We start from the raw sequence: 27366 nt of genomic DNA on the forward strand, positions 1-27366 counted from the left end.
CTGGCCATCCAGGTCGCCTGATCTGTCTAAGGTGTCTAGCTGGCCATCCAGGTCACCTGATCTGACTAAGGTGTCTAGCTGGCCATCCAGGGTACCTGTTCAGTCTAGGGTGTCTAGCTGGCTGTCCAGGTCACCTGATCTGTCTAAGGTGTCTAGCTGGCCATCCAGGTCACCTGATCAGTCTAAGGTGTCTAGCTGGCCATCCAGGGTACCTGATCAGTCTAAGGTGTCTAGCTGGCTGTCCAGGTCACCTGATCTGTCTAAGGTGTCTAGCTGGCCATCCAGGTCACCTGATCTCTCTAAGGTTTCTAGCTAGACATCCAGGTTACCTGATCAGTCTAAGGTGTCTAAGGTGTCTTGCTGGCCATCCAGGTTACCTGATCTGTCTAGTTTGTCTAGCTGGCCATCCAGGTCACCTGATCTGTGTAGTTGGTCATCCAGGTCACCTGATGTGTCTAAGTAGTCTAAGGTGTATGGGTGGCCATCCAGGTCACCTGATCTGTCTAAGGTGTCTGGCTGGCTGTCCAGGTCACCTGATCTGTCTAAGGTGTCTAGCTGACCATCCAGGTCGCTTGATCTCTCTAAGGTTTCTAGCTAGCCATCCAGGTTACCTGATCAGTCTAAGGTGTCTAAGGTGTCTAGCTGGCCATCCAGGTTACCTGTTCTGTCTGATTTGTCTAGCTGGCCTTCCAGGGTACCTGATCAGTCTAAGGTGTCTAGATGGCTGTCCAGGTCACCTGGTCTGCCTAAGGTGTCTAGTTGGCCATCCAGGTCACCTGATCTCTCTATGGTTTCTAGCTAGCCATCCAGGTTACCTGATCAGTCTAAGGTGTCTAAGGTGTCTTGCTGTCCATCCACGTTACCTGATCTGTCTAATTTGTCTAACTGGCCATCCAGGTAACCTGATCTGTATAGGTGTTCATCCAGGTCACCTGATGTGTCTAAGTTATCTAAGGTGTATGGGTGGCCATCCAGGTCACCTCATCTGTCTAAGGTGTCTGGGTGGCTGTCCAGGTCACCTGATCTGACTAAGGTGTCTAGCTGGCCATCCAGGTCGCTTGATCTCTCTAAGGTTTCTAGCTAGCCATCCAGGTTACCTGATCAGTCTAAGGTGTCTAAGGTGTCTAGCTGGACATCTAGGTTACCTGATCTGTCTAATTTGTCTAGCTGGCCATCCAGGTCACCTGATCTGTCTGTCTAACTGGTCTTCCAGTTCACCTGATCTGTCTAGGTGGTCATCCAGGTCACCTGATCTGTCTAAGGTGCCTAGCTGGCCATCCAGGTTATCTGATCAGTCTAAGGTGTCTAGCTGGCCATCCAGGTCACCTGATCTGTCTAAGGTGTCTAGCTGGCCATCCAGGGTACCTGATCAGTCTAAGGTGTCCAGCTGGCTGTCCAGGTCACCTAATCTTAGGTGTCTAGCTGACAATCCAGGCCGCGTGATCTCTCTAAGGTTTCTAGCTAGCCATCCAGGTTACCTGATCAGTCTAAGGTGTCTAAGGTGTCTAGCTGGCCATCCAGGTTACCTGATCTGTCTAATTTGTCTAGCTGGCCATCCAGGGTACCTGATCAGTCTAAGGTGTCTAGCTGGCTGTCCAGGTCACCTGATCTGTCTAAGGTGTCTAGCTGGCCATCCAGGTCACCTGATCTCTCTAAGGTTTCTAGCTAGCCATCCAGGTTACCTGATCAGTCTAAGGTGTCTAAGGTGTCTTGCTGGCCATCCAGGTTACCTGATCTGTCTAATTTGTCTAGCTGGCCTTCCAGGTCAACTGATCTGTCTAGGTGGTCATCCAGGTCACCTGATGTGTCTAAGTTGTCTAAGGTGTGTGGGTGGCCATCCAGGTCACCTGATCTGTCTAAGGTGTCTGGCTGGCTGTCCAGGTCACCTGATCTGTCTAAGTTGTCTAGCTCTACTTCCAGGTCGCTTGATCTCTCTAAAATTTCTAGCTAGCCATCCAGGTTACCTGATCAGTCTAAGGTGTCTAAGGTGTCTAGCTGGCCATCCAGGTTACCTGATCTGTCTAATTTGTCCAGCTGGCCATCCAGGTCTCCTGATCTGTCTGTCTAGCTGGCCATTAGGTCACCTGATCTGTCTAGGTGGTCATCCAGGTCACCTGATCTGTCTAATGTGCCTAGCTGGCCATCCAGGTTATCTGATCAGTCTAAGGTGTCTAGCTGGCCATCCAGGTCACCTGATATGTCTAAGGTGTCTAGCTGGCCATCCAGGGTACCTGATCAGTCTAAGGTGTTCAGCTGGCTGTCCAGGTCACCTGATCTAAGGTGTCTAGCTCGCCATCCAGGTCACCTGATATCTCTAAGGTTTCTAGCTAACCATCCAGGTTACCTGATCAGTCTAAGGTGTCTAAGGTGTCTAGCTGGCCATCCAGGTTACCTGATCTGTCTAATTTGTCTCGCTGGCCATCCAGGGTACCTGATGAGTCTAAGGTGTCTAGCTGGCAGTCCAGGTCACCTGATCTGTCTAAGGTGTCTAGCTGGCCATCCAGGGTACCTGATCAGTCTAAGGTGTCTAGCTGGCCATCCAGGTCACCTGATCCGTCTAAGGTGTCTAGCTGGCCATCCAGTGTACCTGATCAGTCTAAGGTGTCTAGCTGGCCATCCAAGTCACCTGATGTCTCTAAGGTTTCTAGCTAGCCATCCAGGTTACCTGATCAGTCTAAGGTGTCTAAGGCGTCTAGCTAGCCATCCAGGTTACCTGATCAGTCTAAGGTGTCCAAGGTGGCTTGCTGGCTATCCAGGTTACCTGATCTGTCTAATTTGTCTAGCTGGCCATCCAGGCCACCTGATCTGTCTAGGTGGTCATTCAGGTCACCTGATGTGTCTAAATTGTCTAAGGTGTATGGGTGGCCATCCAGGTCACCTGATGTGTCTAAGGTATCTGGCTGACTGTCCAGGTCACCTGATCTGTCTAAGGTGTCTAGCTGGCCATCCAGGTCGCTTGATCTCTCTAAGGTTTCTAGCTAGCCATCCAGGTTACCTGATCAGTCTAAGGTGTCTAAGGTGTCTAGCTGGCCATCCAGGTTACCTGATCTGTCTAATTTGTCTAGCTGGCCATCCAGGTCGCCTGATCTGTCTGTCTAGCTGGCCATCCAGGTCACCTGATCTGTCTAGGTGGTCATCCAGGTCACCTGATCTGTCTAAGGTGCCTAGCTGGCCATCCAGGTTGTCTGATCAGTCTAAGGTGGCTAGGTGGCCATCCAGGTCACCTGAACTGTCTAAGGTGTCTAGCTGGCCATCCAGGGTACCTGATCAGTCAATGGTGTCTAGCTGGCCATCCAGGTCACCTGATCTGTCTAAGGTGTCTAGCTGGCCATCCAGGGTACCTGATCAGTCTAAGGTGTCTAGCTGGCTGTCCAGGTCACCTGATCTGTCTAAGGTGTCTAGCTGGCCATCCAGGTCACCTGATCTCTCTAAGGTTTCTAGTTAGCTATCCAGGTTACCTGATCAGTCTAAGGTGTCTAAGGTGTCTTGCTGGCCATCCAGGTTACCTGATCTGTCCAATTTGTCTAGCTGGCCATCCAGGTCACCTGATCTGTATAGGTGGTCAACCAGGTCACCTGATGTGTCTAAGTTGTCTAAGGTGTATGGGTGGCCATCCAGGTCACCTGATCTGTCTAAGGTGTCTGGCTGGCTGTCCAGGTCACCTGATCTGTCTAAGGTGTCTAGCTGGCCATCCAGGCCGCTTGATCTCTCTAAGGTTTCTAGCTAGCCATCCAGGTTACCTGATCAGTTTAAGGTGTCTAAGGTGTCTAGCTGGCCATCCAGGTTACCTGATCTGTCTAATTTTTCTAGCTGGCCATCCAGGTCACCTGATCTGTCTGTCTAGCTGGCCATCCAGGTCACCTGATCTGTCTAGGTGGTCATCCAGGTCACCTGATCTGTCTAAGGTGCCTAGCTGGCCATCCAGGTTATCTGATCAGTCTACGGTGTATAGCTGGCCATCCAGGTCACCTGATCTGTCTGTCTAGCTGGCCATCCAGGGTACCTGATCAGTCTAAGGTGTCCAGCTGGCTGTCCAGGTCACCTGATTTAAGGTGTCTAGCTGGCCATCCAGGTCACCTGATCTGTCTAAGGTGTCTAGCTGGCCATCCAGGTCACCTGATCTGTCTAAGGTGTCTAGCTGGCCATCCAGGGTACCTGATCAGTCTAGGGTGTCTAGCTGGCTGTCCAGGTCACCTGATCTGTCTAAGGTGTCTAGCTGGCCATCCAGGTCACCTGATCAGTCTAAGGTGTCTAGCTGGCCATCCAGGGTACCTGATCAGTCTAAGGTGTCTAGCTGGCTGTCCAGGTCACCTGATCTGTCTAAGGTGTCTAGCTGGCCATCCAGGTCACCTGATCTCTCTAAGGTTTCTAGCTAGCCATCCATGTTACCTGATCAGTCTAAGGTGTCTAAGGTGTCTTGCTGGCCATCCAGGTTACCTGATCTGTCTAATTTGTCTAGCTGGCCATCCAGGTCACCTGATCTGTCTAGTTGGTCATCCAGGTCACCTGATGTGTCTAAGTAGTCTAAGGTATATGGGTGGCCATCCAGGTCACTTGATCTGTCTAAGGTGTCTGGCTGGCTGTCCAGGTCACCTGATCTGTCTAAGGTGTCTAGCTGACCATCCAGGTCGCTTGATCTCTCTAAGGTTTCTAGCTAGCCATCCAGGTTACCTGATCAGTCTAAGGTGTCTAAGGTGTCTAGCTGGCCATCCAGGTTACCTGTTCTGTCTGATTTGTCTAGCTGGCCTTCCAGGTTACCTGATCAGTCTAAGGTGTCTAGCTGGCTGTCCAGGTTACCTGATCTGTCTAATTTGTCTAGCTGGCCATCCAGGGTACCTGATCAGTCTAAGGTGTCTAGCTGGCCATCCAGGTTACCTGATCTGTGTAATTTGTCTAGGTGGCCATCCAGGTCACCTGATCTGTCTAGGTTGTCATCCAGGTCACCTGATGTGTCTAAGTTGTCTAAGGTGTATGGGTTGCCATCCAGGTCACCTGATCTGTCTAAGGTATCTGGCTGGCTGTCCAGGTCACCTGATCTGTCTAAGGTGTCTAGCTGGCCATCCAGGTCGCTTGATCTCTCTAAGGTTTCTAGCTAGCCATCCAGGTTACCTGATCAGTTTAAGGTGTCTATGGTGTCTAACTGGCCATCCAGGTTACCTGATCTATCTAATTTTTCTAGCTGGCCATCCAGGTCACCTGATCTGTCTGTCTAGCTGGCCATCCAGGTCACCTGATCTGTCTAGGTGGTCATCCAGGTCACCTGATCTGTCTAAGGTGCCTAGCTGGCCATCCAGGTTACCTGATCAGTCTAAGGTGTCCAAGGTGGCTTGCTGGCTATCCAGGTTACCTGATCTGTCTAATTTGTCTAGCTGGCCATCCAGGTCACCTGATCTGTCTAGGTGGTCATTCAGGTCACCTGATGTGTCTAAATTGTCTAAGGTGTATGGGTGGCCATCCAGGTCACCTGATCTGTCTAAGGTATCTGGCTGGCTGTCCAGGTCACCTGATCTGTCTAAGGTTTCTAGCTGGCCATCCAGGTCGCTTGATCTCTCTAAGGTTTCTAGCTAGCTATCCAGGTTACCTGATCAGTCTAAGGTGTCTAAGGTGTCTAGCTGGCCATCCAGGTTACCTGATCTGTCTAATTTGTCTAGCTGGCCATCCAGGTCACCTGATCTGTCTGTCTAGCTGGCCATCCAGGTCACCTGATCTGTCTAGGTGGTCATCCAGGTCACCTGATCTGTCTAAGGTGCCTAGCTGGCCATCCAGGTTGTCTGATCAGTCTAAGTTGGCTAGGTGGCCATCCAGGTCACCTGAACTGTCTAAGGTGTGTAGCTGGCCATCCAGGGTACCTGATCAGTCAATGGTGTCTAGCTGGCCATCCAGGTCACCTGATCTGTCTAAGGTGTCTAGCTGGCCATCTAGGGTACCTGATCAGTCTAAGGTGTCTAGCTGGCTGTCCAGGTCACCTGATCTGTCTAAGGTGTCTAGCTGGCCATCCAGGTCACCTGATCTCTCTAAGGTTTCTAGTTAGCTATCCAGGTTACCTGATCAGTCTAAGGTGTCTAAGGTGTCTTGCTGGCCATCCAGGTTACCTGATCTGTCTAATTTGTCTAGCTGGCCATCCAGGTCACCTGATCTGTCTAGGTGGTCAACCAGGTCACCTGATGTGTCTAAGTTGTCTAAGGTGTATGGGTGGCCATCCAGGTCACCTGATCTGTCTAAGGTGTCTGGCTGGCTGTCCAGGTCACCTGATCTGTCTAAGGTGTCTAGCTGGCCATCCAGGCCACTTGATCTCTCTAAGGTTTCTAGCTAGCCATCCAGGTTACCTGATCAGTTTAAGGTGTCTAAGGTGTCTAGCTGGCCATCCAGGTTACCTGATCTGTCTAATTTTTCTAGCTGGCCATCCAGGTCACCTGATCTGTCTGTCTAGCTGGCCATCCAGGTCACCTGATCTGTCTAGGTGGTCATCTAGGTCACCTGATCTGTCTAAGGTGCCTAGCTAGCCATCGAGGTTACCTGATCAGTCTAAGGTGTCTAGCTGGCGATCCAGGTTACCTGATCTGTCTAATTTGTCTAGCTGGCCATCCAGGGTACCTGATCAGTCTAAGGTGTCTAGCTGGCCATCCAGGTTACCTGATCTGTGTAATTTGTCTAGGTGGCCATCCAGGTCACCTGATCTGTCTAGGTTGTCATCCAGGTCACCTGATGTGTCTAAGTTGTCTAAGGTGTATGGGTTGCCATCCAGGTCACCTGATCTGTCTAAGGTATCTGGCTGGCTGTCCAGGTCACCTGATCTGTCTAAGGTGTCTAGCTGGCCATCCAGGTCGCTTGATCTCTCTAAGGTTTCTAGCTAGCCATCCAGGTTACCTGATCAGTTTAAGGTGTCTAAGGTGTCTAACTGGCCATCCAGGTTACCTGATCTGTCTAATTTTTCTAGCTGGCCATCCAGGTCACCTGATCTGTCTGTCTAGCTGGCCATCCAGGTCACCTGATCTGTCTAGGTGGTCATCCAGGTCACCTGATCTGTCTAAGGTGCCTTGCTGGCCATCCAGGTTATCTGATCAGTCTAAGGTGTCTAGCTGGCCATCCAGGTCACCTGATCTGTCTAAGGTGTCTAGCTGGCCATCCAGGGTACCTGATCAGTCTAAGGTGTCCAGCTGGCTGTCCAGGTCACCTGATTTAAGGTGTCTAGCTGGCCATCCAGGTCACCTGATCTCTCTAAGTTTTCTAGCTAGCCATCCAGGTTACCTGATCAGTCTAAGGTGTCTAGCTGGCCATCCAGGTTACCTGATCTGTCTAATTTGTCTAGCTGGCCATCCAGGGTACGTGATCAGTCCAAGGTGTCTAGCTGGCCATCCAGGTTACCTGATCTGTCTAATTTGTCTAGCTGGCCATCCAGGTCACCTGATCTGTCTGTCTAGCTGGCCATCCAGGTCACCTGATCTGTCTAGGTGGTCATCCAGGTCACCAGATCTGTCTAAGGGCCTAGCTGGCCATCCAGGTTATCTGATCAGTTTAAGGTGTCTAGCTGGCCATCCAGGTCACCTGATCTGTCTAAGGTGTCTTGCTGGCCATCCAGGGTACCTGATTAGTCTAAGGTGTCTAAGGTGTCTAGCTGGCCATCCAGGTTACCTGATCTGTCTGTCTAGCTGGGCATCCAGGTCACCTGATCTCTCTTTTTAGCTGTCCATCCACGTCTGTCTAACTGGCTGTCCATGTCACCTGATCTGTCTAAGGTGTCTAGGTGGTCATCCATGTCACCTGATCTGTCTAAGGTGTCTAGCTGTCCGTCCAGGTCATCTGATCTGTCTACCACAACTAAGGCTTCTAGCTGGCCATCCAGGTCTCCTGATCTGTCTAAGGTTTCTAAGGTGTATCGCAACAAGTCTCTTATCTTCAACAACTGCAGAAGAACATTTCGGATGAGACTGCAGCAATTCCAGCAGTCCAGATTCGATCCACCTTGAGCGACTTGCTGACCAGGGCCCAAAAGCGCCAAGAGATGAATGATGGTCACTTTCAGCATGTGCTATAGTCAGGTTAGTACTGCATTTCCTTTCCTCTGCTGTGTTACTTCGTTCGTTGGAACTCTGTTCTCCAGGCCACTTTTATTTGCCTCATTCAGTATTTTAAGCACTACGTTATGTCACCACTCTGCATTAGTCCGCCATAATTATAACTGTGCAGAACCAGACGCAACAGTGGTTTGCTGACTTCAAAATTTTTGGCCTCACGCAGCGTTGTATGAAGTTTCTCTAATGTAGGCTGATCTCTGTGATGATGATAAACGAAATATATTGAATCATATCTCCCACGAAAAGATCCAGTAGCGTTTGCGAGTACCGTGTATGGAACGTATTTCGTTGCCATCGTTGTGTGTGCGTTGTTTTTGATGTAGTTACCATGTCTGATGAATTGGGAAACAAAAGAGACAGACACGAATTACAGACACATAAAGAAAAAAAATCCAAGCAAGGAATTGGAAATGAACTGACGTATTGTTGTGGCAGTTTGGCAACGGTAAACAGTTCGGCGATGATGCTGAGCGCTCTGCTTGAAGGAAGCCAGCTCCAAGGCGTGAAGTGTCCACTGGCAAGCAATTTTTGTCAGACTATGCGCTGAGGTGACTCACGGGATAGCGATGGCGGTGGTATCGCATACGCAAGGTATAAGAGGGTGGTGCTTTGATGGAGCAGTAATTTGCACTTACGTGATTCATGTAAAAAGTTTTCGGAGGTGATTGTGGCCCCAGGACAGGAATTAGCAGGCTTTGAACTCAGAATGGTAGTTGGGGCTAGATGCTTGGGACATTCCATTTCGTAAATAGTTGCGGAATTCCACAGTGTGAAGGGTGCGCCAACACAGCTGCCGGTGTCTTTAAATTAACTACCGAGAGCAGCGGCGTTTGTGTAGAACTGTCAGAAATCAATGTGGGCACTACGACGATCGTATCCGTTAGAGCAGTGTGACGGAATTTGGCGTTAACGGGCTGCGGCAGCAGACAACCGACGCGAGTGCCTTTGCTAACAACACATCGCCTGCAGCGCCTTTCCTGAGCTCGTGACCGTATCGGCTGGAGCCCAGACGAATGGAAAACCGGCCCTGGTCCAGATTTCAGTTGTAACGGCTGATAGCAGAGTTCGAGAGTGGCGCAGGCGAAGCCATGGACCCGAGATGGCAACAAGGCACTTTGCAAGCCGGTGGTGGCCCCGTAATGGCCTGGACTGTGTTTACATGGAACCGATCGTTGACCATTTGCAGCCATTCACGGACTTCTTGTTTCCAAACAACGATGGAATTTTTATGGATGATAATGCGCCGTGTCATTGGGCCGCAGTTTTCGCTATTGGTTTGAACAACATTCTGGACAGTTCGAGCGAATGATTTGGCCACTCAGATCGCCCGACATGAATCGCAACAAACATTTAACGGATATAATCGTGATGCCACTTTCTGCATAAAATCATGCACAGGCAACACTTTGGCAATTACGAGGATCACTCCAAAAGAAATGCACACTATTTTTGTAGAAACACAGTTTTCATTCTGCATTTGTGAAAGTTTTACAGTGTGCAGATACACGCTTCCCGCTTGTGTTCAAACTTAGTTCAACCTGTTCCCGTGAGTGGCGCCGTCACAGAATGTCTTCAAGATGGCTGCTACACTTGACGTTCGGCAGAAAGAACGTGCTGTCATATAATTCCTGTGCTGTGAAAACGAGACAGTGGGAAACACTCACAAGAGGTTGAAAAAGGTGTACGGAGATGCTGCTGTCGATCGCAGTACAGTTAGTTGGTGGACAAGCAGGTTACGTGATGAAAGTGGGCACGGCAATGTTGAGGATTGTCCTCGCAGCGGCAGGCCTCGTACTGCACACACTCCAGACAGTGTGCGAGAGTTAACGAATTGGTGACTGTTGACAGATGCATCACTGAAGAAACTGCAAGTTCGACTGAGTCGTGTTCGACCACATCGGCAAAAGCAGGATGTTTTGCTGTTGCACGACAATGCACGGCCACATGTCAGTCAAAAAACCGTGGAAGCGATCGCGAAACTCGGATGGACAACACTGAAACACCCGCAAGATGTTTTGCTGTTGCGTGACAATACACGGCCACATGTCAGTCAAAAAACCATGGAAACGATCGCAAAACTCGGGTGGAAAACACTGGAACACCTGCCTTACAGTCCTGACCTGGCTCCATGTGGCTATCATCTCTTTGGGAAACTGAAAGACTCTCTTCGTGAAACAAGTTTTGAAGATGATGCCTCCCTTGTGCGCGCTGCCAAACAGTGGCTCCAACAGGTTGGCCAGAATTTTACCGTGCGGGTATACAGGTGCTGTCTCCAACATGGCGTAAGGCAGTTGAGAGGGATGGAAATTATGTGGAGAAATGAAAATATTGTTCCTAAAGGATGTATCTACACACTGTAAAACATTCAAACATGTAGAATAAAAGATGGATTTTTTTAAAAAAAATAGTGTGCATTTCTTTTGGAGTGACCCTCGTATGTTTCAGTACTTTTTCAGCGCCTTGTTGAGTCCAGGTCACGTCGAGCTGTTGTACTAAGCCGGGCAAAAAGACGTCGACACTGTGTTAGGCGGTATCCCATGACTTTTGCCTCCTCAGTGTAACGTACACGATGGCTCGTTCCACAAACATAAAGATTGTCCTCCTTCGCGGGATATGCAGACACGGTAACTGAATGAATGAATAGATAGGCAAAAGATCCTGCCAAGAGACTACTTACGTAAGTCTTCAGTGAAGAACTGCGCGAACTCATCCAGCGACATGGAAACGTCGCCCCACAGGTTGTAGTGGTGATAGTAGGAAACAATGGTATCCTTCACGTTGCGGACGACGTAGACGATCTGAAAGAAAGGATATCAGCACAGTGACCCAACCTTCAAGAAGATCAATTAATCAAAGTTTGTGCTCAGGATATTTTTAAAAAATATACGAAAATCTGTGACGAAAAAATTGTGGAAAGCTGGATAAGGTGGCCACCATAGGGAAAATGTTGTTTGTCTCTGACATCTTGTCACAGATTACCACATGAAATATAACTTTATAAACTGTTAACTTTCTGTAACTATAAAACACTTCTACACCACTGGCAATTAAAATTGCTACACCAAGAAGAAATGCAGATGATAAACGGGTATTCATTGGACAAATATATTATACTAGAACTGACATGTGATTACATTTTCACGCAATTTGGGGGCATAGATCCTGAGAAATCTACCCCGAACAACCACCTCTGGCCGTAATAATGGCCTTGATACGCCTGGGCATTGAGTCAAACAGAGCTTGGATGGCGTGCACAGGTACAGCTGCCCATGCAGCTACAACACGATACCACAGTTCATCAAGAGTAGTGACTGGCGTATTGTGACCAGCCAGTTGCTCGGCCACCATTGACCAGACGTTTCCAATTGGTGAGAGATCTGGAGAATATGCTGGCCAGGGCAGCAGTCGAACATTTTCTGTATTCAGAAAGGCCCGTACAGGACCTGCAACATGCGGTCGTGCATTATCCTGCTGAAATGTAAGGTTTCGCAGGGATTGAACGAAGCGTAAAGCCACGGGTCGTAACACATCTGAAATGTAACGTCCACTGTTCAAAGTGCCGTCAATGCGAACAAGAGGTGACCGAGACGTGTAACCAATGGCACCCCATACCATCACGCCGGGTGATACGCCAGTATGGCCATGACGAATACACACTTTCAATGTGCGTTCACCGCGATATCGCCAAACACGGATGCGACCATCATGATGCTGTAAACAGAAACTGGATTCATCCGAAAAAATGACGTTTTGCCATTCGTGCACCCCGGTTCGTCGTTGAGTACACCATCACAGACCCTCCTGTCTGTGATGCAGCGTCAAGGGTATCCGCAGCCACGGTCTCCGAGCTGATAGTCCGTGCTGCTGCAAACGTCGTCGAACTGTTCGTGCAGATGGTTGTTTTCTTGCAAACGTTCTCATCTGGTGACTCAGGGATCGAGATGTGGCTCCACGATCCGTTACAGCCATGCGGATAAGATGCCTGTCATATCGACTGCTTGTGATACGAGGCCGTTGGGATCCAGCACGGCGTTCCGTATTACCCTCCTGAACCCACCGATTTCATATTCTGCTAACAGTTATCGGATCTCGACCAACGCGAGCAGCATTGTCGCGATACGATAATCCGCAATCGCGATAGGCTACAATCCGACCTTTATCAAAGTCGTGATGGTACGCATTTCTCCTCCCTACACGAGACATCACAACAACGTTTCACAGGCAACGCCGGTCAACTGCTGTTTGTGTATGAGAAATCGGTTGGAAACTTTCCTCATGTCAGCACATTGTAGGTGTCGCCACCGGTGCCAGTCTTGTGTGAATGCTCTAAAAAGCTAATCATTTGCATATCACAGCATCTTTTTCTTGTCGGTTAAATTTCGCGTCTGTAGCACGTCATCTTCGTGGTGTAGCAATTTCAATGGGCAGTACTGTATTATTATTTAAATCATCTCTTTGTAATGGAATAGTGATTTTATGTCAAAGTCTGCAAAATGCCACTTTGTCTGCTAGGTAGGGCAAAGTGGCCAGAGACAGAGAAAAGGAAGAAATAACACTTGTATGAAATCGTATCTGGTTTACTAACGCTTATATTTGTATTTCTCTTCCTAAACTGCGTCGTCCAGTCCTTGCCTGCCATCTTAATTTCTGTGTTAGATTATTCTCCTGAAATGACCCGCCAGGTTAGCCGAGAGCGCTAATGCGCTGCTTCCTGGACTCGGGTAGGCGCACCGGCTCCGGTTCGAATCCACCCGGCGGATTAACGACGAAGGGCCGGTGTGCCGGCCACCCTGGATGTGGTTTCTCCGCGGTTTTCCGCATCCCACTAAGTGAATACTGGGCTGGTCCCCACGTCCTGCCTCATTTACGACTCGGAGACATTTGAAACACGTTCGTACTATTTCATGATTTACACTAGACGCAGACAGCTGGGGTACATTAATTCCGTCTCGGGGGGTACATGGTGGCGGCAGAACGGCCATCTGGCCGCCCCTTCAAACTAACCATGCCAAATTCGATGTAACCGTGCCGACCCTACGCACACTGTGGGATTAAGGCGCTAGCGATAGATTATTCTCCAAAAGTGCTAGTTTGCGTAAATCACTTTCTGTTTGCCCCAATATATTCGTTCCACGTCAAAAATACACTTAGGACTTTTTCCTCTTACACTTGGTTAAACGTACTTCTCAAGTTTCCAAGAATCTAGGGGTGTTTCTTCTGACACCGAATAGTTTTGCTGCTGTAGGAGACGGCATCTTTTCGTTTCTTGTAGCATCCAATGCCTGTTGCATAGCTTGGGAATGCCTTGATAGTTGCAGTGATTTTATTAAATAATTTGTGGTTTCTTAATATACTCGGAGCCCTGTGATAAGTGAATATAGCCACTCGGGGTAACCGCGTTTTCTGGGGCGCCTTGCCATGGTTCGCGCGGCTCCCCCCGTCGAAAGTTCGAGTCCTCCCTCGGGCATGGGTGTGTGTGTGTGTGTGTGTGTTGTCCTTAGCGTAAGTTAGTGTATGTTAGCTTAAGTAGTGTGTAAGCTTAGACGGCCGGCCGCGGTGGTCTCGCGGCTCTAGGCGCGCAGTCCGGAACCGTGCGACTGCTACGGTCGCAGGTTCGAATCCTGCCTCGGGCATGGATGTGTGTGATGTCCTTAGGTTAGTTAGGTTTAAGTAGTTCTAAGTTCTAGGGGACTGATGACCACAGCAGTTGAGTCCCATAGTGCTCAGAACCATTTTTTTTTTAAGCTTAGACACCGATGACCTCGGCAGTTTGGTCCCATAGGAACTTACCACAAATTAAAAAAAAAAAAACAAAAAAAAACAGTGAATATAGCGTTTCACTTCACCAAGTTGTCGCTACAATAATGCCTTAGTATTCCTATTTTCTCAAATTCTGTTATCTTATTATTCATTGCATTGCCTCGAAACAAGACAAATACATTACAAAATATATGTTCGGACGAAGTGGCCAGTGAATACGAAATTACACAACGTAGGCAATTCATAAGCACGTAATTTTTAAGCCTAAAATATAACTTTGAATGAGCAGTGTAACAATATACACTGAAGCGCCAATGAAACTGGTATAGGCATGTATATTCAAATACAGATATGTGTAAACAGGCAGAATATGGCGCTGCGGTCGGCAGTGCCTATAAAAGACAACAAGTGTCTAGCGCAGTTGTTAGATCGGTTGCTGCTGCTACAAAGACAGTTTATCAAGATTTAAGCGTGTTTGAATGTGATGTTATAGTCGACACACGAGCGATGGGACACAGCATCTCCGAGATAGCGATGAATTCCGGGGTTTCCCGTGCGACCATTTCACGAGTGTACCGTGAATATCGAGAATCCGGCAAATCATCAACACTCCGTCATCGCTGCGGCCGGAAAAAAATCCTGGAATATCGGGGCCAACGACGACTGAAGAGAATCGTTCAACGTGACAGAAGTGCAACGCTTCCGTAAATTGCTGCCATCAACAAGTGTCAGTGTGCGAACCATTCAACGAAACATCATCGATATGGATTTTCAGACCCCAAGGCCCACTCCTGTACCCTTGATGACCGCACGACACAAAGCTTTACGCCTCGCCTTGACCCATCAACACCGACATTAAACTGTTTATGACTGGAAACATATTTCCTGGTCGGACTAGTCTCGTTTCAAATTGTATCGAACGGATTGGACTTGTACGAGTACGGAGACAACCCCATGAATCCATGGACGCTGCATGTCAGCAGGGGACTGTTCAAGCTGGTGGAGGCTCTGTAATGTTGTGGAGCGTGTGCAGTTGGAGTGATATGGGATCACCGATACGTCTAGGTATGACTCTTACAGGCGACACGTACGTAAGCAACCTATCTGATCACCTGCATCCATTCATGCCCATTGTGCTTTCCGACAAACTTGTGCAATTCTAGCGAGACAATGCGACACCCCACACTTCTAGAACTGCTACAAAGTGGCACTTCCGCTGGCCACCAAACTTCCCAGACATGAGCACTATTGAGCATATCTGGGATGCCTTGCAACGTGCTGTTCAGAAGAGATCTCGTACGGGTTTATGAACAGCCCTGCAGTATTCATGGTTTCAGTTCCCTGCAGCACTACTTCAGACGTTAGTCGAGTCCATGCCACGTCGTGTTGCGGCACTTCTGCGTGCTCGCGGGGGGCCTACACGATTTAGGCAGGTGTACCAGTTTCTTTGGCTCTTCAGTGCATATCACAATAGAATTCCAGGAGAAAGATACGACGCGGCACGAGGTAATTACTTGGACGAGACTGAAATCGGTAGATGTGATGTACATTTAGAGACAAAAAATGATAACAATGTCAGAAAATTGAATGATTTATTCAAGAGAAGTAGCTTCACAAATTGAGCAAACAAATGACGCCCTAGTTCACCTCTGTCCCACATGCAAGCAGTTATACCGTTTGGCATTGATTAATTAAGTTGTCAGATGTTCTTCTGTGGGGTATGGAATCAAATTCTGTCCAACTGACACGTTAGATGGTCAAAATCCCGAGCTGGTTGGAAGGCTCTTCCTATAATGCTGCAGGAGAGCTTCTGTGTAGTTTGGAAAGTAGGAGACGAGGTACTGGCAAAATTAAAGCTGTGAAGACGGGGCGTGAGTCGTGCTTGGGTAGCTCAGTTGGTAGCTGACACGGTAACTCAGCGTGTTCGGTGAGAGGGTTAGCTGCCCTCTGTAATAAAAAGACTGAGTTAATGGATCAACGACGAACTGAACCGGGTGTCTTGCGACGTCCGCACCTAGCAGGTAGAACGAACAAAATGAGACTAAAAAAAGAGAAAGAAAAAATAAGAAAAAAAAGTTGGTAGAGCACTTGGCCGCGAAAGACAAAGGTCCCGAGCTCGAGTCTCGGTTCGGCAGACAGTTTTAATCTGCCAGGAAGTTTCATATCAGCGCACACTCCGCTGCAGAGTGAAAATCTCATTCTGGATCCATTAAACTCTGATTCTAATGCTAGATCCCATATGTCCTCCTTATCGACAGCGATTTCATCTTTTATTCCCTTGTAGCCGGCCAGTGTGGCCGAGCGGTTCTAGGCGCTTCAGTCTGGAACCGCGCGACTGCTACGGTCGCAGTTTCGAATCCTGCCTCGGGCATGGATGTGTGTGATGTCCTTAGGTTAGTTAGGTTTAAGTAGTTCTAAGTTCTAGGGGACTGATAACCTCAGACGTTAAGTCCCATAGTGCTCAGAGCCATTTGAACCATTTTATTCCCTTGTAAGACGGTTCTACCGCTTCGTAGATGCTGACAGAATACTCTTTCTGCCTACCCGCTGTCTCCTCTGTGTTTAACAGTGTAAAAACTTTCACATGCATAGGTTTTGAATACTCCTGACGACAACATCTTTTTCAGTTTCTTCAGAAGTTTTCCTGTAGCCATTTCGCCGTAGCTTCCGTGCACTTCTTATCGATTTCATTCCTTAATGATATACCTGGCTGTATTCCTTTCTATTTCTATACATTTCTTTGGATTTCGTTACTTTACAGACTGAGGTGACAAAAGTCCTAATGTCGTGTCGGACGTCCTTTTACCCAGCGTTGTGCAGCAGCTCCACGTGACATGGACTCAACAATTTCTTGAAAGTCCCCTGCAGAAATATTGAGTCTTGCTGTCTCTATAGTCGTTCATAATTGCGGGAGTGTTGCCAGCGCAGGATATTTTGCACGAACTGACTTTTCGAATATGTCCCATAATTGTCCAGAATGTTGTTCAAACCAACGATTGCGGCCCAGTGACATGGCGTATTGTCATCCATAAAAAATCCACTGTTGTTTGGGAACGTGCATTTATTTAATCGTATGGCTAAGGCCCACCGTCGGGCAGGCCGCTCGCCAGGTGCCGGTCGTTCAATTTGACGCCACTTCGGCGACCTGCACTCGATGAGGATGATAGGATGATGATGAGGACAGTCCCTGGGCGGAGAAAATTCCGTGACCCAGTCGGGAATCGAACCCTGGCCCAGAGGATTGACAATCCGTCACGCTGACCATTCAGCTTCCGGGGGCGGACGTGAAGTCCATGAATGGCTGCAAATAGACTCCAAGTAGCCGAACATAACCATTTCCAGTGAACAATCGGTTCCGTTGGACCAGAGGACCCAGTCCATTCAATGTAAACACAACCCACATCATTATGGAGCCACCACCAGCTTGCACAGTGCCTTGTGGACAACTTGGACTGACGGATTCGTGGGGTCTGCACCACACTCGAAAGCTACAATCAGCTCTTACCAACTGAAGTCGGGACTTATCTGAGCCGGCCGTTGTGGCCGAGTGGTTCTAGGCGCTTCAGTCTGGAACCGCGAGACCGCTACGGTCGCAGGTTCGAATCCTGCCTCGGGCATGGACGTGTGTGATGTCTTTAAGTTAGTTCAGTTTAAGTAGTTCTAAGTTGTAGGGGACTGATGACCTCAGATGTTAAGTCCCATAGTGCTCCAAGCCATTTGAACCATTTGACGTATCTGACGAGACCACGGTTTTCCGGTCGTCTAGGGTCCAACCGATATGGTCACGAGTCCAGAAGAGGCGCTGCGGTGATGTGCTGTTCGCAAAAAGGCATTCGCCTAGGTCGTCTGCTGCCACAGCCCATTAACGCCAAATTTCGCCGCCGTGTCCTAATGGATATGTTCGTCGTACGCCCCACATTGATTTTTGCGGTTGTTTCACGCAGTATAGATTGTCTGTTAACACTAATAACTCGACACAAATGCCGCTGCTCTCGGTCAAGTGAAGGCCGTTGGGTTCTTGGCACATTGCTGACGCTGTGGATCACGGAAATGACGATTTCCGAAATGAAATGTTCCGTTCGTCTAGCTCCAACTACCATTCCACGCTCAATGTGTGTTAATTACCATCGTGAGGCCACAATGACGTTTTCATATGAATCAGCTGAGCACAAATGACAGTTCTGCCAATGCACTGTCCTTTTACACCTTGTGTACGCGATACTCCTCCCATGTGTATATATGTGCATATCGCTATCCCATGACCCGTCACCTCACTGTAAATCAATAGAAGTATTTCTCCGCAGTTACTTTTCTTATACCTATATTTTGTTTGCACACTTTTGCGATTACCTTCTTTAGCAGTGTCCACTCCTCATCACCTCACTGTAGTATTCATTTTAGAGATATATACTGTACACGCAAACTAACTTGATACTCGTAGAAGTGGCTGGTGGGAACGATTGTAAGGCATTTCTCATTTACATTCGTTCCCATCAGCCACCACGCCGTCAACTTAGTCTGAGTGTGATGATGATGATGATGATGTTTGGATTGTGGGGCGCTCAACTGCGCGGTTATCAGCGCCCGTACAAATTCCCAACCTTTTCTCAGTCCAATCTTGCCACTTGCATGAATGATGATGAAATGATGGGGACAACACAAACACCCAGTCATCTCGAGGCAGGTGAAAATCGCTGACCCCGCCGGGAATCGAACCCGGGACCCCGTGCTCGGGAAGCGAGAACGCGACCGCGAGACCACGAGCTGCAGACTAGTCTGCGTGTGTAGTACACCCATAGAAAACTTGTCACTTCTCAAAATTTCAATATCTCACTTCCACAAACAAATATTTCCTGGCGATTTTCTTGTATCTAATGAAACGTTTTCAAGTCTCAAGCATCTGTGATGTAATATACAAGTATGCAGACTGAAGAGACGAATGAAAATTTGTACCTCTAAGTTTAGGAGGATTACCAAGTAGCCTGAATCGTGAATGGGAATTTTTATTGAGGAGGGAGTCGTGCTAGGGTAATCCATGCAGCTGTGCAAAGCCACTGTCCCAGGGTGGCGTAGTGGTTAGCACACGTGCCGAGTGAGCCCGGAGATATGGGTTCAAATCCCGGTCTTGGTACAAATTTTCATTCGCCGCTTCACCCCGCACATATACATCATAGAATTATTTATACTTCGACCTATCAACGCCATTTCTGAAATGTGACCTGAGTTGTATCACCTCCTAGATACGCCTTATAATCCAGTAACCAGTTCCAGAAACCGGCTGGTATATTCCTGTGTCTTTTTGCGTTTTCCAAGTGTACCACCTAGTCTTGTCACTTTTGAGTAGTGTATTTGCTACCGCTAGTTTAAATTTGTCACAGAAATCAACGTGTTCTCTTATTAAAGTTTACTATTGCCAGCTGATATTCTTCCGTAATTCCGTCCTAGATTCCATCCTCTACTAAATCGTTCTAATCACCCATGATAAGTACACTTTCATCTCCCTTTACACACCGAAATATCCATTCAGTTCACTCGTATAGTCTCTGTGCCCGTATTTCGACTTCTTCTTGTAGCATCGTCATGTATAGCTGAAGTACAGTCGTCATTTCGTTCCGATTCTGTTGAGGATAATCCTAGAACTAAACAGATCACAGCAACTCATTCTGTGTCCCACTTTTATATTCGTGACGAATCCTACTGTCCTTATACCATTTTCTGAGGCTGCCGACATTGTTTTATATTCGTCGACGTACCTTCATGTTCTCTCTATTTCGCTTCACTGACTGCTATTATAGTTTCAGAATTAGCGTTTTGTTTTGCAGTGCTTTTATCATCTTCCCCTTCGGCACCCCTCTCCTGAAGTTCGAAGTGCGGGACTAATCCGGAATGATTTGCCAATGGATAGGTTATCAGAAGACACTTTTTCAGTTACATGTCACATGACTTACGGATAAAAGATAGTACATTGATGTCCATTGCCTTCTGTATCCTTATGCAGTTGGTCAGTGCATCCTTAGACCAAATGCCTTCAGGCGCCCTAGCTGGTGATTTTTTCTCCAGATCCAAGCAAATGCTGGCATCTAACGCGGAGCCGAGGAGCTTTATATTGGCAATTAAATATCAGGCTCAAATGTAACCGAACGATCCGGAAGAATCAATGTAGGAACAAGATGGATACTGAGGTAGTACTGAGGAATGAGGACGTGAGTTTGAAGTTATCTAGGGCTATAGATACTACGATAATAAATGACACAATATGAAGTTCAGAGGAAGGAGAATGGACGTCTCCAAAAAGGGAAATCACTGGAACTGGACAGGAAAAATATCGGCTGGTTATAATTAAACTTTCGTATTTAACATGTTATAACATGGAAACTACACTACTGGCCATTAAAACTGCTACACCAAGAAGAAATGCAGTTGACAAACGTGTATTCATTGGACAAATATATTATACTAGAACTGACATGTGATTACATTTTCACGCAATCTGTGTGCATAGATCCTGAGAAATCAGTACCCAGAACAACCACCTCTGGCCGTAATAACGGCCTTGATACGCCAGGGCATTGACTCAGAGCTTGGATGGCGTGTACAGGTACAGCTGTCCATGCAGCTTCAACACGATACCACAGTTCATCAAGAGTAGTGACTGGCGTATTGTGACGAGCCACCATTGGCCAGACGTTTTCAGTTGGTGAGAGACCTGGAGAATGGGCTGTCCAGGGCAGCAGTCGAACATTTTCTTTATCAACAGAGTTCGTTACAGGACCTGCAGGATGTGTTCGTGCATTATCCTGCTGAAACGTAGGGTTTCGCAGGGATCGAATGAAGGGTAGAGCCACGGGTCGTAACACATCTGAAATGTAACGTCCACTGTTCAAAGTACCGTCAATGCAAACAAGAGGTGACCGAGACGTGTAACCAACGGCACCCCGTACCATCACACCGGGTGATAGGCCACTATGGCGATGACGAATACACGCTTCCAATGTGCGTTCACCGCGATGTCGCCAAACACCGATGCGACCATCATGATACTGTAAAAAGAACCTGGATTCATCCGAAAAAATGACGATTTGCCATTCGTGCACCCAGGTTCGTCGTTGAGTACACCATCGCAGGCGCTCCTGTCTGTGATACAGCGTCAAGGGTAACCGCAGCCACGGTCTCCGAACTGATAGTCCATGCTGCTGCAAACGTCGTCGAACTGTTCGTGCAGATGGTTTTTGTCTTGCATACGTCCCCATCTGGTGACTCAGGGATCGAGACGTGGCTGCACGATCCGTTACAGCCATGCGGATAAGATGCCTTTCATCTCGACTGCTAGTGATACGAGTCCGTTGGGATCTAGCACGGCGTTCCGTATTACCCTCCTGAACCCACCGATTCCATATTCTGCTAACAGTCATTGGATCTCGACCAACGCGAGCAGCAATGTTGCGATACGATAAACCGCAATCGCGATAGGCTACAATCCGAACTTTATGAAAGTCAGAAACGTGATGGTACCCATTTCTCATCCTTACAAGAGGCATCACAACAACGTTTCACCAGGCAACGCCCGTGTGTATGAGAAATCGGTTGGAAACTTTCCTCATGTCAGCACGTTGTAGATGTCACCACCGGCGCCAACCTTGTGTGAGTGCTCTGAAACGCTAATCATTTGCATATCACAGCATCTTCTTCCTGTTTGTTAAATTTCGCGTCTGTAGCACGTCATCTTCGTGGTGTTGCAATTTTAATGGCCTGTAGTGTAATTACTGTGCGAGGACCAAACTTGGTTGTATTAATGTCAAGGACATGGGAAGAGAAATAATAGTGAATTAATTCAGTCGAAACACTTTTAATGTCTGCTACGGTACATCGTACCATTACATACCGGTACCATTACTGATAGATAAGGAGCTCACTATGGCGTCAATCAGTGTCCAGAAGAGTCTGAAAGCGCAGGATTGCATTGTGCACAGCATAACGAAACATGCCCGTACGTATGCTGGCTACCTCTGTTGATAAGGTGCGCTTCAGATCAGCACATGTGTAAATGCTTCCCTGGTAAATCCTGTACTTCAGGTAGCCTCCCAACCAGAAACCACAGGGAGTGAGATTAGGTGATCGTGCCAGCCAAACATTTGGAAACGATCGGTTGACAATTCGATTATTTCCCAATGCGTTTCGGAGAAGCAGGTGAACTTCACGACCCATGCCCGGTGCGGCCCCAACTTACATGAAAATGTTGAGTTCAATGCAGGTATGAAATGCTGGCGAAGCATATCGCAGTAACGCTAGCCGGTCACACTACACGTCTTTGGTCTTTGGGCGCCAACCTGTTCAAAAAACAGTAGACCATTGATGAACGTAGCCGTGAAGCCACACCCTATGATGACACTTTCACCATACGGAGGAACTTCATGCACAGTGACTGGAGGTGAAGATTCCCTTACTCGGCAATTCTGTGTGCAGATTTCGTGATATATGAATGTCTTCAGTTAAAATGAACACTCTGTATACCAGATGTCCTCCTTTATATGAGGTATATGACATTTCGATCCACTCGTCAGATGTGGAGCAGGTAATGAAGACGAGAAGACACTGCCCTACCTTGGGCTTCACCGTCCACAGCTGCTTCGGCAGTAGTTGGAGTGGGAGATGGCTTTTGATGAACCTTGGCGACTTCAGTTTCGCACAGGCTTCTATTGAGTGCGGGCCCAGATCCGCCATTGGTTTCAGAATTGACGAGAATCTGCAATGACAATCAAAGCAGAATTAGTGAAGAAAAGTAGTCACGGAAGAGGCATGCGCAAGAGGACACTGAGTGGATCATTAATAGCGTAACACAACAGTTTAGCGAGGAGGACGCATATCTGTCCTGCAATTCCATTCGGATGAGGTGTCGATCTTCTCGAGTGAGAGAGAGAGAGAGAGAGAGAGAGGGGGGGGGGGGGGGTATGGGTGGTGCGACCTGACAGCTCTCGTCGTGCTCTATGGTGTTCCGTGAACCATTATCCACACACCCGTTGCCCTGCCGAAACACTTCGTCCCACACGAGTAGTAATTTCTCGGATCGATGCGTCATATTCTCTCACACGAATAATGCGCCCCGTTTTAAATTCACTGCTTTGACGGTTCGGCTCGTGCTTACGTCTGCGAGGCATCACGCACGTCTATTCAGGTCACACCCATTACTTTCGGTTTATAGCGACAACGAGAGCCGCAGGCAAATTTTACCGGTAGGTGGTGTTGCATCGCGATATCTATGTTCATCTTGAACCTGCTGGCCGACACTGTTCAAATGCTAATCATTTTTGCAAAACATACTAATGTACATTGAACCGTGCGTGGCTCATGTTCCCGCCATCATGTACGAGGCCTGTCCAGAAAGTAAGTTCCGATTGATCGCGAAATGGAAACCACAGTGAATATCAGAAATGTTTTATTTGTAACAGTTAGCTACACCTTCCAGCTACTTCCCTACGTAGTCGCCGTTCTGACTTAGACATTTGTCGTAGCGGTGCACCAATTTTTCAATACCCTCATCATAGAAGGCAGCCGCCAGTGCTTACCGCCAATCCTTCACACTGGCCTACAGCTCGTTGTTTGTGCCAAAATATTGTCTTCATAGACAGCGGTTCATGTGACCAGCAATGAAACTCAGAGGGAGACAATTACGGGCTGTATTGTGGGTAAACAAAAATTTCCAATTGAAAACTATGCAGGAGCATCTCTATTGCCCCTGCAGAATGTGGCTGAGAATTGTCTTGAAGGAGAAACCTCACGACAGTTATGTAACTTTGGCTGCATAGCTTCAGGCGAAATTTCTCACCAGGCCCTCGTACTTGGCGGGAGACGCCACACATCACTTGGACCTTGTGGATAACATCGGAAGTTCACTGAGGCTTTTCGCGGATGATGCTGTGGTATATCGAGAGGTTGTAACAATGGAAAATTGTACTGAAATGCAGCAGGAGCTGCAGCGAATTGACGCATGGTGCAGGGAATGGCAATTGAATCTCAGTGTAGACAAGTGTAATGTGCTGCGAATACATAGAAAGAAAGACCCCTTATCATTTAGCTACAATATAGCAAGTCAGCAACTGGAAGCAGTTAATTCTACAAATTATCTGGTAGTAGGCATTAGGAGTGATTTAAAATGGAATGATCATATAAAGTTGATCGTCGGTAAAGCAGATGCCAGACTGAGAATAATTGGAAGAATCCTACGGAAATGCAATCCGAAAACAAAGGAAGTAGGTTACAGTACACTTGTTCGCCCACTGCTTGAATACTGCTCACCGGTGTGGGATCCGTACCAGATAGAGTTGATAGAAGAGAGAGAGAATATCCAACGGAGAGCAGCGCGCTTCGTTACAGGATCATTTAGTAATCGCGAAAGCGTTACGGAGATGATAGATAAACTCCAGTGGAAGACTCTGCAGGAGAGACGCTCAGTAGCTCGGTAAGGGCTTTTGTTCAAGTTTCGAGAACATACCTTCTCCGAGGAATCAAGCAGTATATTGCTCCCTCCTACGTACATCTCGCGAAGAGACCATGAGGATGAAATTAGAGAGATTAGAGCCCACACAGAGGCATACCGATAATCTTTCTTTCCACGAACAATACGAGACTGGAATAGAAGGGAGAACCGATAGAGGTACTCAAAGTACCCTCCGCCACACACCGTCAGCTGGCTTGCGGAGTATGAGTGTAGATGCAGTTGTAGAAGTAGCCAGGTCACAGTCTTGGTGGATCGTAGGTCCGTCGTCCTACCGGACGACGCGTTTTGACTCGCCGATCGTTCATGAGTCGGTTGTGTGTGTGCGCATCGACTCCCGATTTGTCTTCGTGCGTGTTTAGTTACTGTTGGGTATCGTTCAGGTCTTCATGCAAGTGTTTGTCAGGTTGTGTGTGTAGTTGGCGTTATTTCCACTGACGACTATATTAGATGTTGTCTGCATTCAGAGGGTAGTCGGTCAGTTGGTGCGGACCAGGGAGGATATCTTCGTGCGGCGCAGTCGGCTGGGTCCGTTGGCGGTCCTTGCGCAGTGTCGGAGCGTGTGTGGAGCTGTCCGATCGCTACGAGCTTCGTGGCTCACCGCCCCAGGACGTCAAAGTTAGATGGTGTCTTAAGTACCCAAGCCACTCCTTCATGTTGTTTCGTTCGTTTCGGTGGTTCGCTGTCGGGGAGCTTTTCCTGTGAGCAAAACCGAGTGTTTTTAGTGGTGAAATCGAGCCACCGTGCGGTGGAATTAACTATATTGGTTCTCTACAATTCAAGTGCACCTGAGGAATTTTCTGCATTGTGGCCGTTAGTGTTCCGGTTACCTGCCCTAGGCCACTAACATAATTTCAGGCAGTGTCCGTTCCTCACCTGTTGTCGCTGTCCAACACGGTTTGTAGTTTTGACAGATTAATACATATTTCGTTGTGGATAATCACGTCCGTAACAGTTCAGTCCTTAAGTTCATGTACCGATTGGTGGCTAACAAGTCGTTTGGTCGGTCGGTCCGTGACTGTCTCTCGGTTGGGTTACCGACGGATCACGTGTAGTTGGGCCCACCACCTGTCTCATCTAAGTGAACGTTAATGTTTCGAGGGCAGCCCCCCACCCCTCCCCCCTTAAGGTGCCTGAGTGCTCTTGTCTATACTGTCCTTTTCATGGGCGTTTAATGGTCTGTTGATAATCTATTATAGCCAATGCTTTAAAGGAAAAAAAATTATTGTGTTTTATGTAAATCAAAGGCCTTTAGCCCATATAAGTAAGTTTGAATTCTGGCAAGTGGATATTTTGCTGAAAGTTACTGTTGTGCTAACTTTTCATTTATTGCGCTGTCAGTCACTTAAAACTTGAAGGTTTAAGGTATTTTGAATATTTGGAAAATCAACTGTAGGCCTTCAGCCGCTTAAAATTTCCCCTTAAGCGAAAACAATGCGGCCTTCTGCCTTAAAAGATTATGCAAAAACAGACATAATGTCAGATGGGATTGCAGCAATCAGTGATTGTATAATGTTAGTTATAATCCGTCTTGATTGCAATTTTTTTTTTATTCATATGACCGGCTTCGGTTCATTCAGAACCATCTTCATATCTGATATTTCAGTTACAGGAGTAACCCGTCCAAATCCAGCAACTTTCACATGCTGCGTCACATGCAAAAGTAGTTGAATTTGGACGGGTTACTCCTGTAACTGAAATATCGTCCAAATCCAGCAACTTTCACATGCTGCGTCACATGTGAAAGTTATTGAATTTGGACGGGTTACTCCTGTGATTGAAATATCAGATCTGAAGATGGTTCTGAATGAACCGAAACCGGTCATATGAATACAAAAGAAATTTTTTTGCTATCAAGATGGATTATAACTAACATTAAAAGATTATGGTAATATATTTTAAAATTTTGAAATTTAATTGTGGCCTTCAGCCATTGGTATTGCACCTTGTTTATGTTTTGCCTTAAGGCTTTCAGCCTAGCTGTGATATATACATATATATTTTAATTATTTTATTTGTCTGCGTGTCTTCAGTCACTTGAAATTTATCTTCTTGATTTTTAAGATTTCTTGTTGAGAGGCCTTCAGCCGTGAAAGAATTGGATTTTGAACGTCGTAGTTGTAAAGGTTGTGCCGTTTTGGTTTAAATGTGTTATTAAATTGCAATAAATTACAATTCTGAAGTGAAACTGACCGTCACCTTATTTGGCCCTTTCCGCAGTCCCAATCACCCGTTCCGCCAAGAGGGTTTAGCGGGCGCATACATGTCCTGAGAATATGAATGCCCTATCCCTAGTTGTTCAAGATGTTCTGCTGTTTCTGAACATGAGCGTAATCGCTACACCGAAGATCTTCGCAAAAGCTATCGGCAAACCTTCGAGCACCTCGGGCACGCGTGCAGCCTACATGGCCCCTGCATGCCTCAGCGTCACTATCTCGCCTTGTCGCGGTAACGCAGAGCCAGCAGGCGGCAGTACCAGATCTGGCAGAGACCGCCACTTCCAAGGCGCCTACTAGCGCCCGTCCCACACGTGGCCAGAAAGTATTATGCCGCCGACAGCTATGAAGGTCAGCCCCAGAGCTGCACAGGTCATTTACGTATTTATATTTATTTATTTATGCATTTATTTTACCTGGCAAGATTAGGGCCTTCAGGACCTCTCTTACACCTAACCAGGCATACTCAGATTGAACAAATTTCAGTTTCTACAGAACATTAAGGACATATAACATGTTATACAGTATTAATGTTAAAGAAAAAAATAGAGATTATAACAATAGTACAATGATAATTATAACAATCAAAAAATAATTATAACAATCAATAATAATAATAATAATAATAATAGTAATGACTATGTATATGAAAGTAAACATATTTTTCTTTTATGTTGTCAGTCCTATTGCTAGTTGGGAATTTTCTCGTTATATTCTTACAGCTTGTGAGTTATTCTCATCGAGCAGAGACATAAGACGATAGAATGGGGTGAAAGAGATATAGAAGAGGTAGATAGGTTAGAGGAAGATAAATAGAATGGTA

General features: G+C 47.3%; 1 protein-coding gene across 1 annotated transcript in view; it reads right to left on the bottom strand.

Annotated features, from left to right (window-relative positions):
* LOC124716778 (luciferin sulfotransferase-like) overlaps positions 1 to 27366 on the bottom strand; it is an 87635-nt gene that overhangs the window by 31756 nt on the left and 28513 nt on the right. Inside the window, exons 3-4 of the mRNA XM_047243326.1 lie at positions 22437 to 22578; positions 10753 to 10873 (exon numbers count right to left, since the gene is read on the bottom strand). Of these exons, the coding sequence (XP_047099282.1) occupies positions 10753 to 10873; positions 22437 to 22578 (263 nt within the window). The remainder of the gene's footprint in view (positions 1 to 10752; positions 10874 to 22436; positions 22579 to 27366) is intronic.

This window comes from Schistocerca piceifrons, chromosome 9 (genome assembly GCF_021461385.2).
Source record: "Schistocerca piceifrons isolate TAMUIC-IGC-003096 chromosome 9, iqSchPice1.1, whole genome shotgun sequence".
Taxonomy (NCBI): Eukaryota; Metazoa; Arthropoda; class Insecta; order Orthoptera; family Acrididae; genus Schistocerca; species Schistocerca piceifrons.